The 16493-nt window shown below is 40.4% G+C and overlaps 1 protein-coding gene across 2 annotated transcripts; it reads left to right on the plus strand.

The window, feature by feature from the left end:
* The first annotated feature begins 4203 nt into the window (after window positions 1-4203).
* Window positions 4204-16219, plus strand: LOC134464935 (complexin-1-like). 2 transcript variants are annotated; one of them, XM_063218261.1, is made up of 4 exons: window positions 4204-4341; window positions 5586-5705; window positions 12491-12675; window positions 13798-16219. In XM_063218261.1, the coding sequence occupies exons 2-4, from the start codon at window positions 5675-5677 to the stop codon at window positions 13990-13992; spliced, it is 411 nt and encodes a 136-aa protein (XP_063074331.1). In that variant the 5' UTR covers window positions 4204-4341; window positions 5586-5674; the 3' UTR covers window positions 13993-16219. The 2 variants fall into 2 exon arrangements, with proteins under 2 accessions (XP_063074331.1, XP_063074330.1); XM_063218260.1 differs by lacking the exon at window positions 4204-4341 and adding an exon at window positions 4433-4877.
* Window positions 16220-16493: the final 274 nt, after the last annotated feature.

Raw genomic sequence — 16493 nt, forward strand, 5'->3', positions numbered from 1 at the left:
TCTCGGGGTTACATCCAGCATGTAGTCTGCATAGTCTGCATCTAACGCCCACAACAAAACACCTGACATGAACAAAGCTGGCCAACTGGGATTTAAAGGTTGCCAAACATCAGCAAGATAGTATGAAAACAATAGTGCCGCCGTTAGGCTTGGAGGCAAATAAGTGGGTATGAGTTCGGGTAGCCAGACTATAGCCAACCTACTCGCATACAGCAATGGAAGTCATTGAAATATTTTTTTTTCATGCCCTTTGATTTTACACCTTCTTCATTCGATCCCATCTCATTCCGTCTGTATTGTGATTTTAAGTTGGTCCACAACTATTAGGCTATTCAAGTAGGCCTATACCCCCACACCCTAAACAACATACTGTCAGACACTGGCACCCATTCGCTTTTCAACAGCAGTAGGCTTAAGCATGTTTGTTTATATTTCTTAAAGAAAGAAAAAAAAAACATGTAAAAATGTATCATGGTGCCCCACAAGTGTTTAACTCAGAGCAAGAGCCCCACCTCCCCCTTTCTGCACTGAGCTGTCCTTTTCTTTTTGCTGAAAATCTGTGCCAAATGCAGTTACAGCGGTGCAGCCTTGCTGCATTGCGGATTCATTCTATTCGAAGTGGGTTGCATAAGTGCGCGGCTGCTGATACTGCTCGGGAAATGCAGAGGGCACTACGGAAGAAAGACGGCGTTGGAGAGGGCGCGCTCCTCCTTGGGTCGCCACGATTGACGCATGGAATGATTGTAATAAGAGTAGGTTACTTCAGTTTCCCCATGTCACTTTTTTTACTACCGTATCACATAGTCTACTCTATCCACAACAGGCTACTGGGTTATTTTCATGACAGACCACACTACTTTACAACCCCATCACACAACCACGTGCGTATGCGCGCGAACATAGCGAGAACACAGATCACGCAAACAGTTTAAAGTGTTTCTATAGCTTTGTTAAAGTCTGCTATAAAATGTGGTGCATACGGGGAGTAGATGTGAGCAACTCGTTATCATTCATTTTTCATTCAGTGTCACGTGTGGCAGCAGTGGAGAAGATGGGTCTTGCACTTTAGTGGGGGAATTTCTAGTAAAGAACACCAGTAAAGATCTGATATCGCAACCAGGGTTTTTTTTATTTCTTTCAAGGAAATGAACATGCTTCACTTCATTTTCACTTATGAGTGTTTCTGATAGGGGTAGGAAACAAGTGCAGCTTTCAGCAACTCGAACTAACCTGTCATATCATATTAAACACTCATGCCAGGCTACAATTGTCTGTACCTAGCCCATTTCATTTCACATGTCTGAAACTAAATAAATCTAATGACTTGATCTAATAAGAAGAGATAATTAATGTAATACATAGTAACAGTTCTTAAAGAGATTGCAAGCATTCTTTATCATTAAATGTGGCTACAATACATGTCAGAGCCCATACAATTATCAATTCACATCCTAACCATGGAAAGAAAGACTGGCAAAAACTGCTTTCATCAAGACCTTTCGAATTATAATTTCCTAAAGCGTTTAGAAGTTGCCAACCATCCATCCTACCCTCTCTTCACCAATCCCCTCTTCAGCACTCTTTTTGCATAGGCCAGTTCATCTCACTGCATGCTTCATGCAAGTGGTTCTATGTATGTAACCAATAAACTATTATTTTATCCATGTATCTTTGTATCACAAGAGACAATAGGCTACAAAATATATTTTCCAAATTGATGCCAGCAAAGCCAATACAGTACCCAAATAGGCTGCTAAAACATTATTCATTGTGCAGGAGTGAAATATTGGTTGTGTAGTCAGTCAGAGGACGGGTTCTCTGGTTCATTGCTGGGCAGCTAGCTCGCATGGAGTGGGTGGAAACAGCTGGACCGAGTCCAGTCATTGTGCATTGCCCTCCTCTCTAGTCTCTGGCACATTCTGCCCTTACACTGTCATCATCAAATAGACCATAATGCTGAGCAATGCTGTTAAAAAAAAGTGTTGTCCACTTTTTTGCTTAACTTTTTGTACGCCTATTTTCAAATAAATTGCCCAGATAAAAAGATTCAAATAAAATGAAATGAATTCTGCTTTGGTAAAGTGAAGGCTGAAATGTCTGCCTTCTGTGTTTCCCTGCATGGGACCCCCATACGGCATAAGGCCGAATAAAGAACCAAAGATTCTTTTATTTTTTATTTTACGACCTTATTTGACAGGACAGTTTGAGAGGTGGACAGGAAGCCAATGGGGAGAGAGATTGGGAGGGGTCAGCAAATTACCTGAGCCAGGAATCGAACCCGGGTCAGTCGCATGGCAGACGAGTGCCCTACCGGTTGGCCACGGCAGGGCCTCTTTTAATTCTAATATATATAATTCATAATAGACGGTCTCTGATAGAACCTCACTTCCAATCATCCTGGCCCATCTGCCTTTTTGGGGATGTTCCTTTGGCCATGAGATCTGACAGCAATGGAAAATGATCATTTCTCATATAGGCCTATTGTATGTATTAGGAAACAATGGCCTGATTGGTTGCATCTCTGTATGGAAAGGCATTTGTGTGTGTCAGTTTATTATCTGAACACTGCCTCTTCGTGGATCTTTGCTAGAGTAGCCTTTTACTGCAGATGGGGTCACCGGCAGGTCTATTCACTAGGCTATACTGAAAATACTCAACTACATCATAACAACATTACTATGACAGTGCCGACAGTCTTAAGAAACTGATTAAGACATAGACATTACAATTTTGGTGACAGTAAGGTTATGCGCTAAAGGGTTAAGCTATACGCTAGGCCTATCATGGCTCTCGACAGATCCATGTGTTTCCCCTCAGCTTCGCAAAGCTACTCGAAGATCTGAGTCGATGTTTAGATTAGCCCAGCCCCCAAATTGCCAGGCAGCTGAACCAATCAGGAACGTGGGATTTCAGAGATGTGACGTAGTCAAGGTATAAACATAGTAGAGATGGGAAAAATAAATGAAATACAACAGTTGTTTCAGACAACTATGGCAAGTTGCATGGATTCACTCAACGACATAGATTCATATAATTTCAACTGTGTTTTCTAATCTGTGAATAGTTAAAGTAGAACCTCATTATGTCCTAGCACATTTCACTTTCATTCATGCCCCGTTCTTAGGCTACCCATGCATGCACACAGATATTTGACTACTGGATCACTTCAGAACTTCTCTTGTCAATGCCTTTGATGATAACACATTTCACACTCAATGTCCCGAGTCCTCCCATTCATAACTTATTCCTAGCTTAAGCATATAGGCACTGTCAGAGTTGGCCCGATGTGCTGTGTCTGCACATGACGGCCATTTCCTAGAATGTCATTGCATGCGTAGGTGTTTGCAGGTTGGCAGCTACCCAAACCAGGCCTTTTTTTTTAACTTTGATTACTTAGGGTTGAGTGGAGCATAACAGCATCAGGTAGGCTTTTAGCATTACAATTACAATGGCTGAGAGGCAGCTCTTCCCCAAGGGTAAACCTTTGCGCATTGCAGTATAGGATTTAGACCCTCCTGAGGTGAGCAGAGAATTGATGGACAAGCAGCATCAGACTTTCCAGTGCCAGATTCCTAGTCACATCTCTGAAAGTAACATGTGTTATGAATATACACTCTTATGCATAATCCCTTGTGAAATGGAAAAGCACTAAAACTTAAGAACAAATCTCCTAATGGATATTGAAACAACATTTAAGCTATATTTCCCATAAACACTATTATTGCTGTATAATGCAACCGTGGAAACAGTTGCAAGCTAAGGTTCAGAATTAAGGGAGGCCAGGAGTTGCAACAGGGAATGTTTGCAACTTCACATTCTTTCTCCAAACGGGTAGCTAGAGTGAATACTTACATTGTACATGCTCAGATTGATGCCCCATCTTTAGTGTGAGTATAGCACCTTTCGTATCTTAGGAGAAAGAATGTTGCAACCATACCTTGTTGCAACAATGGGCAAACCTGATGGCCTTTGAAACCAGAATTATTTATGAAAGTTAGAAAATACACATAGGCATAATGCCATTTAAAAGGACTGAGTAGGCCTGGGTCTACATCTGTTCTGTCACTTTTGTTAGTTTGTCTTGGCCTCCAGTAACCCCTCAAAGTGTTAAATGATGCTGCATTGCATAGGACTATACGTGACCCGACTTTGTAACTTCCTTATAGGCCTACTCAAAGCCCCACCCCTTCTTGCTGTAACCAAATTGACTTATTAAGCGTCAATAATTAGCTTCCAGATTCTCTGGGATTTCCTATAGGATAATATTCAGTGTGCATAGTTGCATGGTTCTCTAACAGTTGTATTATCATTTCCCGCCGACATATCGAGGTGAGTCGTGAGGTGAGCCTATCGGACAAACCACTGCTGAAATACAGAAAATTTTGTTCTCCGGTGCTGAAGCTACTTGACGGACGCTGACTCAGCTGTTCCAACGCGCTGCGCAAACCACTTGGCAGTCACAACAAGCAGGCAGCAGAGGGTGAAAGTAGCCTACGGCTGTCTCTCAGAGTCGAAAACACTGTGGATCAGAATATTTCCAATAATCTGCCCGGACATATCGCCAGTTAAGTTGATTGATTTTTGATAACCAGAATTGACATGAAGCTCTGTGGACTTAAAGGAATAGGCTCGTGATCAGTGCTTTGCGTTTTGCTACCGGGACGTGGGACGTTTTAAAGCGCAGTCTGTGATGCGCGCAGTGAACATCGCCATCAGTGACTGCAGTTCCTGTCTCTAGCACTCTCCTAGCAGAAGCATATGCTACTTACTCCTTGGAAACGAACGGGATGGTCATCACAGTGAAATTATAAATTTACCCGTGGGTGCTCATATATTGACTCAAAGGACAAAGCAAACTTGGGGATTCACAAGAACAGGTAGGATAGCCTACAGTCCCAAGTTATTCGACAAGGACGGGGAACCTCTCTCGAACGTGCTTATCCATCAGATTGCATGGGGAACTGTCCAGTCCTGTTGGTGCTGAAGTCGGTCCTCTGATAATTAGGTTATTATTTTCTAACATTTGCGCCCGTTTTCTGTCGTGCAACAAAGCGTAGGGAAATTGTATCTCAAGTATGTCCACATTTAGGCTGCAGGCTACCAGCGAGATGCTAAACTGTTTTCGATTATTTATAATGGTTGAGGAAGGGTATATGCTTGTTGTAAAGTGCTTTGTGGGCTGCTGCAGTCCATCAGTCTTTGCAGTTAGGTAAAAATGAAATTGTAATTTTTTGACCAAACAGCAATGTGCGCTGTTATCATTCTCACACTGCCGTGCATGTTGTCAAAGAAATATAGCTTACGCCATCTGTTTTTTTTCCAAAGAGGGAGAATGGAAGTTGGCAGTACAAAAGTCAAAAGTACAAAAGTACACACTACATGTGCTCGTTACATGTCAGACTCATAATTTCATTTTTGATGGATGTAGGCCCATTGAAGAATAGAGTCGGTACTGCTTCTGTGTAGTCCATGTTTGACATGAAAATGTGGGCCTGCGTACAACAACTTAGTAGGGTCTTCTACATTAAGGCCTTGTTCAGTTTGGCTGGTATCACAAAATATCTTTGTATGCATTTCTTTAACAGGTCTGACAACACTGTGATTTCATCAAATCAACCCGAATGAGATAGGCCTACCCTCTTTTCTGAGAAAAGGACCATTACAATCTGTCACAATGAATTTTGTCATGAAAGCTGCATTAGGAGGTAAGTATTCCAATCTACATTTTGGCTTTTAGGTAGGCCTGATGGCACCGTACCACTCTTAATACTTGCATGCAGCTGTAGGTAGACCATTGCATAGTCTGTCCAATCGGTCTTTGACCAGTTGAGATGTGCACATTCAAAACATTCAAAAGATGCACACAAAATCGCAAAATATTTGCCTAGCAAGGATTTTCCGTTTGTTAAACCACTCTGATCAACTACAATGGACTTAACATTGCATATTGTGGTGTAACCTATAGCTGTACAAAACTGATCTGGCCTATGCCATCTACAGCTGTAACTGTACATGACTAAATTCCAAAATGACAAGCTCTGTCATTTCACAAAGGACAGAAGCCTTTCTATGTTTGTGATGTAAAAATATTAAAGCTGATGGTCCTTCCTGTGTTTACACCTCTGTGCAAGAGTGTGCTGAGCATGTGGAAAGTGAAAGAGCTGATGTCATTTCTGGCACGCAGCCCAGGCAGAGGAGACTGCAGTGGTGAGAGGTAGCGGCCCAGGGCTGCTCAGATGGATAGGAGTGTTGTAGACAGGCACACCGACACGGGGGGACAAAGGGGTCAGTTGTCCCGGGCCCTGAATGTATTGGATGGGGGGCCCTTTCACATGACTTTGTCCTGGGCCTAGCCAAAGCTGTCAGCGGCCCTGGTTGTAGACTTTCATTTGTGTTTCATCACTGATAAGATTGGTGTTGGTGCTTGAGCTTGATAGTATAAAGTGATTTTGTTAGATAAAGCATGCACATTTTGTTTGTGGTTAGTTGTGTCAGTGCCTGCCATCTCAATGGGAAAGAGATTGTTATGAATGGAAGAAAGCCCACTTGGGAAACTCCAACTCCCATTGTCATTGTGGCACTCCATAGCACACAAGTGCACACTACACACAACGGAATTGCATTTATGCCTCAACCGTGCAAGGAGGCAGCCCCCAATGATGCCCCATGGGAGCAGTGCGGCAGGACGGTAGGCTACCATGCTCAGGTTACCTCAGTCTTGGAGGAGGATGGGGGAGAGCACTGGTGAATTACTCTCCCCACCAACCTGCCGGGTCGGGGATGCACAAAGAAACAGCTGAGAAAGCACCCATTTTAGGTCAGTCAATCTAGCGTTTCACACGGGACAAATTGCAATAGTAAGCATTTCAAGTTTTTTGTAATCCCTAAGTATATCTAAATGACATTGATATTCAGTGGAACGTACTTTTTTCAAGGTCAAATTTGGAGATTTCCATAGGGAGACAATATAGGAGATACTTGGTGAATGGGGTAAAGTTTTAAACTATGAGATATCATCACAGAAACTTTCACATTGTTTTATTCAAACACAGACAAAGGTTCATAAGTTGTCTGAAATATGATGACTAAATATGCAAATGAGATCACATCTACTATGTGATAAAAATATGCAACAACGGGCTAAAAAAAACTAATTGCGAAAGTAATGATTGACACTTTTTATTGATAGTTAATCAACCCTTCATCACATATGAAAAATCTACCTTCATCACTTTAGTGAACATACTTGTTTAAAGGTCAATAGCAGATTTCCAATGCATTTTGCCCTTGAGTGGGTTAAATCCGATTTGACCTTGGAAAAAGTACAGTGTATGTTCCACTAAATTGATAAAGGTAGATTTTTAATATGTGATGCAGAGGAACTGAAGGGACTGTATAAACCATTACTATTGCAATTTGTTTTATGTTTGGTCTGTTACCACAGATTTTATCACATTTCAGTAGGCCTACATATGACCTCGTTTGCATATTCAATCATTATATTTCAGACAACTTGCAATACAAAAAATATTTGCCTGAATGTGGGTTACCAACTGTGAAAATTTGAAATGTCATAGTTTCAATGTGTCACAGTTTAAAATGTTACCCTATTCACCTAGTACCTTCTAATGTCACTGTATGGAAAAATGAATGGGAAATCTCCCACTTCGACCTTGAAAAAAAAGGATGTTCCACTAAATATCAATGGGTTGATTCTTAATAAGGATCACTCAAAAATAGGAACCATTACTATTGCATTTCGTCCCATGGTTTGGCCTTTTTTTGAGCTAGACTGACTGGCCTGATTGGCCAAAATTTCTTTTCATTTTTCTTTAGACCATTTCTTGTGAACATTTAAGAAACACATGATCTTAATGACTGGGTATATATGTATTAAGTGGAAGAATGTATTATTGCCTACCATTTAGGGACTTAGGAGAACTTTCATCAGTAGAAGTCAAGTGGATTTGACTTGTGGTTACTATGAGTACTAGCCCCCAGTCTTTTCTTTTCTTTTGCAGTAAGGCACGGCTATTTCAATCTCCTAAGCACCATCCATGTGTTACCGAGGTCCCCTTGCAGTTTGCCACTTGGGGCTGGTACCATTGTTTTACTACAGATATTATACTGACATGTGACTGTATTCCAGACCATAATTTTTAAAGGGACACTGTGTGAGATTTTTAGTTTTTTATTTTTAGTCCAGAATTCATGCTGCCCATTCACTAATGTTACCATTTTCATGAATACTTACCACCACCGTTAAATTCTAAGCATTCATTATGACTGGGAAAATTGCTCTTTTCATACATGAAAAGGGGGATCTTCTCCATGGTCCGCCATTTTGAATTTCCATAAATAGTCATTTTTAGCTGCTAGTATTTTCTGCATACTAGAAAATATTTGTTTATTACTTAGTAAACTTTCATGTAAAAAGCAAATTTGGCAATAAGCAGCCCAGTTTCAATGAGCAGCATAGTTGCAGTACCTTTTTTGACCATTTCCTGCACAGTGTCCCTTTAAAGTAGATATATAAATAGCTACATTATAACAATTTAAAAATGGGGACTTTTGGGCACTTGCTTTTTTTCAAAAAGGTTATATAGATTTATAGACATCCAATTGCATCACAAACAATTTTAATGACTTTGTAAGGCCTTCAGTAACAAAGACAGACACAGCAGTGGGTCATAAAATGTTATTTATCATATATTTTAGCAGATAAGCTTGTCTGATGCTCTGTCTTGGAGAGTGACCATATAGGGGCCTCTGAACAACTCTTCACTGATTTCAAAATAAGATAGGCTACTCATTATTATTCATTATTATGAATAACGAGAAAGATATATAAAGTTATCTGGAAGTTTTGGACAATGTTTCTCCACAGCCATACTGTAAATGGAAATCCATAGGAATGGAAAACATGGCAAGCCATGGGAATGGTCCTTGTGAAAGGAAAATTGTTAAAAAGGCATGAGTGAAGGATGCTAAGAATGGTAACAGGCAAGCTACAGAGCACCTCCATAGAACTACAAGAACAGCTGCTGATAGTGAAGCCTTTTACATGGTTCCTTCAGCGTATACTTTTCACAAGGCAAAATCTGATTGGATGGTTCTATTCATCAGAAAAATGTTGTAGCACTTCTGGACACGCTAAAACCATTCTGAGAAACCATACTGTGGTCAGATGAGACTGAGATACAATTGTTTGACCATGACAAATGGGAAGAGTGCATGGCAAATAAGCACACTAAATTCTATGAAATCTGGCTGAAGGTACATCCTGTTACGGGTCCGTGTGGCTAGCATAGGTACTATAAACCTTATTAAAGTTCAGGGCCAACGAGGTAATGTTTTCGGTCGCTTTGGTTTGTCTGTCTGTCTGTCTGCTTGTTTGTGTCCTTGTCTGTCAGAAGGATAACTCAAAAAGTTATTAACGGATTTGGATTAAACTTTGTGGAGTTGTTGGAAATGGCAAAAGGAAAAAGTAGTTAAATTTTGGTTGTGATCCGAATCATGATCCGGGTCCAACATTTTTAAAAAGATTCTTAACCATTGTGGGATAGGGCGAATTTTGACATTCCAGTTTCTAATTCCACGAAAACAAGGCAGAAAGACGTGAAAAAATAGGGTGTAACATAGTCAAATGTTTTATCAAACAGCTTCCTTGTGTGACGGAGGTCATCTTGCACCTGTTCACTCGGGGATCGAACGTGCGATCTCGTCAACTACTACGGTCCGGCAATGGGAGACACAGTACGATACCGCTGGGCCAAGAGACTAGTCTCTCGGCCCAACGGCACGAGACATTATGAGGCTATCGGAGGGAGGTTTACCAACATTCCACGCCAACTCTGTGCTAGTTAGCCTCCGTTACACTCTCCCCCTTAAACCTCACTCCCATCCCGGGTCAGCGGCACCACTGTGACGGAGGTCATCTTGCACCTGTTCACCCCCCTCGGGGATCGAACGTGCGATCTCGTCAACTACAACGGTCCGGCAATGGGAGACACAGTACGATACACTTGGCGGAGGTCTGTACTCTCTGAGTGCAGTTCTAGTTGAAAATGTATTCATTGATTTGAAACAGGCTCTCTAAGGCAGACAAGTGACCTGACTGAACGGGAGGTGTTCTGGGACTCGTCAGCTTCTATAGCAAGTATCCACAGTTCATTAGATCAGCAAAGATGAGCTCTATTTCATATTATTGAAATACATGCTTTAGGGTGTCCATATTTATGCTTTTTTAATTTAAATCCACGTAAAATTGACCTGTTAGACCTATTAAAATGATTTCACACCTGAAATGTTTCTATTTCCCTATAGTTTAACATAATGTTAAAACAAAGCTGCCGCTTCAAAAGCTCAACAAGAGATAAACCTAGGGTGCACAAACCTAGGTGCAACATTTTCATAATACGGTATCTTTATGAGCCTTCGGGAGGGAGGTCTACCAATGGCAAACTCTGCTAGTTGGCATCAGTTACCCATGTGTATCAAAATATCCCTACATACACCACAGCCCACTTCAACTCTCATGGGTTCAAAAATAAAAAAACAGCAGTCAACACAGGTATGCAGGGTCTTTTTTAGAATTGCCATAATGCAGTGCATCTGGAAGATCCAGAAGTTTGTTTTCAGATGTTATTATTTCTTTGTCTGAACTGCCAGGACATAATGAGGCCTAGGCCTATATCAAGAACGTTCTACCATTTGTCGGGGCCTCAACTACTCACTTTGAATAAGTGTACATAATAAGGTACTCCCAGTCAAGACTGTTCTCTGTTGTTGTGCTCAAGTGGTGGAACGGTCTCCCAGAGACAGCAAGACTAAGCACATCTCTTGCAGCCTTCAAGAAACAAGTAAAGACCTTCCTCTTTCGAGAGTATCTACTAGACTAATGCTTGAGCTGGCCTAGCCCCAGGGTAGACTCTTGACATTATGTTTAGTTTAGTTTGTGTGTGTGTTGTGTGTGTGTACTCTTTATTATAAAAAACAAAAACAAAAAAAACAACCAACCCCTCTTTGCAACTGCACTTGTTGCACTTTGTATTTGCTTGTGATGTTGACTTGATTATGTCCTTTTTTGAAAGTCGCTTTGGTTATAAAGCGTCTGCCAAATGCAATGTAATGTAATGTACATACAATTAACAAATATAGGCCTATAAACATTATATGCCATACTTGAGTGTTTTTTTAGTTTCTGCCTGCTAATAAAGACATGCTCATTCTACAATTTTAATGATAGGTGTAGTCTAACATGGAGAGACAGAGTATCAAAAAGAAAATCCAGAAAATAATTGAAAAGAATATATATGAACTAATTTGTATTTCACTGAGGGAAATACGAATTTGGTCACAAAGAATTCTGGTGCCATAGACCAGTTACGCAATTAAAGACACATGTAAATAGTCACAGGCATTAAAAACATTTAGAATAAGTAGAATCAGTCAATCAATCAGACTCCAAACTCGCCAACATGGGAAAGACCAAAGAGTCATCAAAGGATGTCATGGGACAATATTTAAGGCCTGAAAAAGACTGAAATGGGCTATAAAACCACATACAGGAACCTGGTTATTAAGGAGACAACTGTTCACTAAATCCCACAGTGCACATATGGTACCCTTGCTTGAGAAGGAATCTTTGAAGGCCTGCCTGTGGTTCCCCAATGAACATCAGACAGGTTTAGAATATAATTGTTAGGTGCTGTAGTCACATGGAACCAACATCAAGTTGTTTTGCAGTAACTCAACTCACTGTGTTTGTAGGAAGAGAAATGGTGCCTATAATCCCAAGAACAGCATCACTACCGTCATGCACGGAGGTGGTATCAGTATGGTGTGAGGGTGTTTGTTTGGCCTCAGCACAGGACAACTACACAACAACAAAAGGGAGACACGTGCAATAAAATAGTGAGCGCCAAACCTCCTCCATTCATGGGTCTCCCAACAGAACAATAATCCAAAACATACAGCTAAGGCAACAAAGGAGAGGCTCAAGAAGAAGTAGGCCTACATTGGCCCTACCGTGGTGCTAGCAGTAGGGCACTCGTCTGCTACACGGCTGACCCGGGTTCGATTCCGGCCCGGGTCCTTTGCCAGCCCTTCCACGTCTCTCTCGCGTCCTTCTCGCAAACCCCAAATAATGGCTTTGCCTTGGCTGGATGGGACAAATAATGATTTCCCACAATGAAATACAAATCAATTAATATGTTATATTATATATAAATAATATTAATATTCGTTAAAGACTTTGATATTTTCCCTCTCCATGTTAGAATACAATGACCACTAAAAATCGTCTGATCTGATCGTGTCTTTATTAGTGAGGAAACCAACAAAATCAGCAAAGGATCAAGTATTTATTGCCACTAGTATACATATACAGTAAGCTATATAGGGTAAGTGATGAAGACATTTCTCGTTGTATGACTGATTAACTGATACATGATGTATGTTATGAACAAATTATTTTTTTTCTTTGTAGGGGCCGGAAAAGATTTGGGCAATTTGGTTGGTGGGGAGAAGGAAGAAGACAAGGATCCTGAAGCTGAGAAGGAGAAAGAAGAAGAGAGGCAAGAAGCACTGAGGCAACAGGAGGAAGAGAGGAAGGAGAAATACAACAAGATGGAGCAGGAGAGGGAGAAAGTGCGGCAGGGGATCAGAGATAAGGTGACAAATACTCACTTTCCTCTACACAAGTCCTTGTAGTATAGGACAATTACTGTGCTACTACCTATTTCAATAACTTTTCAAAGGTTATCTGATGACCACTGTTAATCATCTGACATCAGTACTACATACATACTGTGGAAGTATGGGGAGCACAGGACTTAAACATACAGTTTAGTATAGTATATGTATAGTATAGTATATGTAGTATAGTATAGTATAGTATAGTATAGTATAGTATAGTATAGTATAGTATAGTATATGTAGGCCTAGTAGACAGGTCACCAAGTGGAGAAATTACTCCTTTCATCCTACCGAAGTTTTCTCTGTGGATTACAGACCAGAAGGCCTATGGGAAGAGATTAAAACATGGGACCATCTCAATTGTTGTCCATTATTCAAAATGGCCCCCGTTTTCCAAAATGACTGGTTTTCATGCATTATTCACTTATAATATCATTATAAGGTGATGTTTATGATTCATTAGCCTATTTGCTTATATAAATGTTTATAAAGGTTGACTAAACTTAAAACATTTGCCCACCTTGAAATATCCAAGGGAAAGTGCTCAGAATAATGGTTGAATTGCACATAGAGTCCATGGCTGGGAAAATAAGGCCTATTGTCCTACCAAGGTTTTCGCAGTAATTACTGACTCCTCAAAACAAGGCAGACAGACTTGGCATAGGATTCCACAGCATGTAGATGTTATGGCGTCAGTGACCCCATGGCCTTGGTGGAGGTTTGCTCCAAGTGCTTCTATATTGTGCTATACCCAACAAACATGCATGTGTTAGTGCGGTTCTTTTCCTGTTAGCAAGTGCCTTTAACTTTACAAGATATTTTTGTCTGAGTGCACCTACTAGTAAATATTTGTTCCTTATTGAGTAAATATTCATGAAAAGATCAAACGTGGCTGTAGACCACACCGTTTCAATGCAATACCTACTCTGGCCACCATCCTACACAGTGAACCTTTAAAATAGTTAATTGCACTATACCCAACAACACACACACACACACGTGAGAGTGGGATTCTTTTCCTGCTAGCGAGTACCTTGCTTGCTTATGCTTATGTCATTATATTTGCATGTCTGTGTGTGTGCTCTCATGTACATACAGTATGGTCTCAAGAAGCGAGAGGTAGTGGAGGCTGAGGCGGCGGCAGCAGCTGAGCAGGAGGCTGAGGGCTCCATGACTCGTGCCAAGAAGGCTGTACCGGCAGGCTGTGGAGACGGAGATGAGGAAGAGGAGGGCATCATGGAGACGGTGATGAAGTACCTTCCTGGACCACTGCAGGACATGCTGAAGAAGTAGCCAATCCCACGACCAGTCACCTGCACCTGCTCTGCCCTGCCCTTCAAGCCTCACCACCACATCAGTGCTCCTGCCAGCTCTACAGTACACTCATGCCACAAGCAGCAGAACAGGCGCTCGGCTGTAGAACGAAACACCAATATGTCTACCACTTGTATTTGCGAGTGGCACAAGTTACCAAACACGCTGGCAAAACATAGTCTTTGTCCCGGTATGATAACCAAACCTTGAGGTTGTTGTTGGCTTCAAGATGAGACATTCATCTTCAGAATGACTCAAGATGCTGAGCATGCCATTTTAGAGTTTGTTTATTCCGTCTGATCACCCCATTAGTTGAGAGCCTGGAGTAACTTGGAACCTGAAGGCCTGCTGTATGCCTGCATTAGTCAACAAACACTCTTAGTAATCACTTTACTGACATAGTGAGTGGCTAAACCTGCAAGCTTGAAATGTATGGAGGAAGAAATTAAGGGCTCAGGTTCAGATAACTTTTCACCATACTGACATTAAGCTTTAGATGTTTTCAACCTGCAACCAAATGTGCACTTTCTATCTTCAGAGAACGTAGCGCACTGATACATACGAGTCATCCACTAAAGAACAGTCTGTATATACTCACAAAGGAACAATATTTATGTTTTCTAACGGTATCCATACAGATCAAAGGGGAAATCTCAGAATAAAAGCCATAATTGTATCTTCGAGAGAAGTCTCAATATCATAACCAACATGTTTTTGCTTTTCTTTTTTGCATTGTTATGGTTTAAAATACCATGTAACTTAACATGCGGTCCACCGCACAGTTTTCTACTGATTTGATTTTATTCATAAAAAAATATAATTGAAAAAGGAAAAAAAATCTGCATGGTACTGTAAGCATCATTGTGAATGTGTAGAAGCTTTAAAATTTCACGTTATTAGCAAAAAAAAAGTTGTACACGGCAATAATTTTCATCCATATTGTGTGCAATTGTATTTAACAATATGGCAATTCACAATTCAGTTTTTTGGTAGGCTTCAGACTTAACGTAGCCTCATTCCATTTTAAAAGAACGTTAACTCAAAAGACTTGCAAGAATGCCAAAATTCATTTGAAAAAAAAAAAAGATTGACAAACACCAAACTAAATGGCAAGGCTGCTGAACATCCACATAAAATATTACACCAAACAAGATGATGGGTATTGATGGGTGCAAGTCTTTTTTTTCTTTCTTTTTTTTTGCAAAACACTTTGTATAAACCAAAAGTGACAATGAATACGCAGTTTCTAACAATTATATATTTAAACTGGTAATTGAATGTTATGAGCAATAAAAGGATAATCCTGTATGCCTGGCTTGTGAAAGAAAATAAAACGTTTAATAACACTTAACTACTGGATCTGTGCATTTACTCTAACATGTTCTTAGCGTTTTGTTTATAGGTTATAGGACAGTCCTCCATCCTTTCCCACATTAAGTAGTAGCCACTTGCTCCATGGGCCATCCAAGGCTGTTATTGTGCAGGGATCTTGTGACATATAGTCAAGGACACATGGTACCAAATCAGTGGCTTCTACTGTATATACTGAAATAGAGGCCAGTAGTAAAATTGTCAAAAAGAAGTACATTTAACCAACTTAGACATATGACTATCTTAAATCATAACATTTTCCAGGTCTTTTCCTTAAACAATGACAAGAAGAGGGCATTTTTAATTTAATTATGGAATTATAAAACTACAGATTTTAAAAAAATATATCTTTTTCACATCTCTGTTTAGGATGGATAAAAAAAACATAACCCTTGTGAAATGTCCTGTATAGACCAGAATCTCAGCATGACAAAGACAATCATTTGATCATGCAAATAAACAGGTTTATTCTTGTATCAACAAAATCAAGACAACAATTGAAGGAGTATTTGGTTTTGATAGAAGAAACATGACTGTCCCTGAAGTCCATCACCAATGCTAGATGCTAAACTGGTGCTGCCCCAGAGCTCCAGCCCATCTCCAAATAGGGCTAGCAGCTGGACAGCCCTCTGGGAAATGGGGGCAGCTAAAGGCCCAGTTTGGCCAACCGCCTGACCTACATATCTCAAGGAGCCTCTTACCTCCCTGGAAAACAACTGAATGATTCAGTGTAACAATGCATGAGTGACGATGCATTTTCTGATGCACTCTCTTTTATAACCTCACTGTTTTCAAAGAGAACATGTTGAACAGGGGTACTAGACAGGGCATTCAAGCTGGAAATACACCTTCTCAGCACAAAAAGAACAACTAATGACACAACAGGCACAGGAGCATTTATGGTTCTCTTACCCTTGTTATGTGTTCCAGAATAAATAGACAAATAAATAATGTGTTGCAACAACTTCCTACTTGTCAGTGCCAGAAAATTTCCCTTTGCTTTTTCAGTGCAAAATAAAATGTTTCAAAAACTGACCAGAATTTTAATTACAGTACATGTGTTAAAATATAAATGATTGCAACTATACAAATGCATCAAAAAACACACA

The sequence above is a fragment of the Engraulis encrasicolus genome, chromosome 16, assembly GCF_034702125.1.
Source record: "Engraulis encrasicolus isolate BLACKSEA-1 chromosome 16, IST_EnEncr_1.0, whole genome shotgun sequence".
Lineage (NCBI taxonomy): Eukaryota > Metazoa > Chordata > Actinopteri > Clupeiformes > Engraulidae > Engraulis > Engraulis encrasicolus.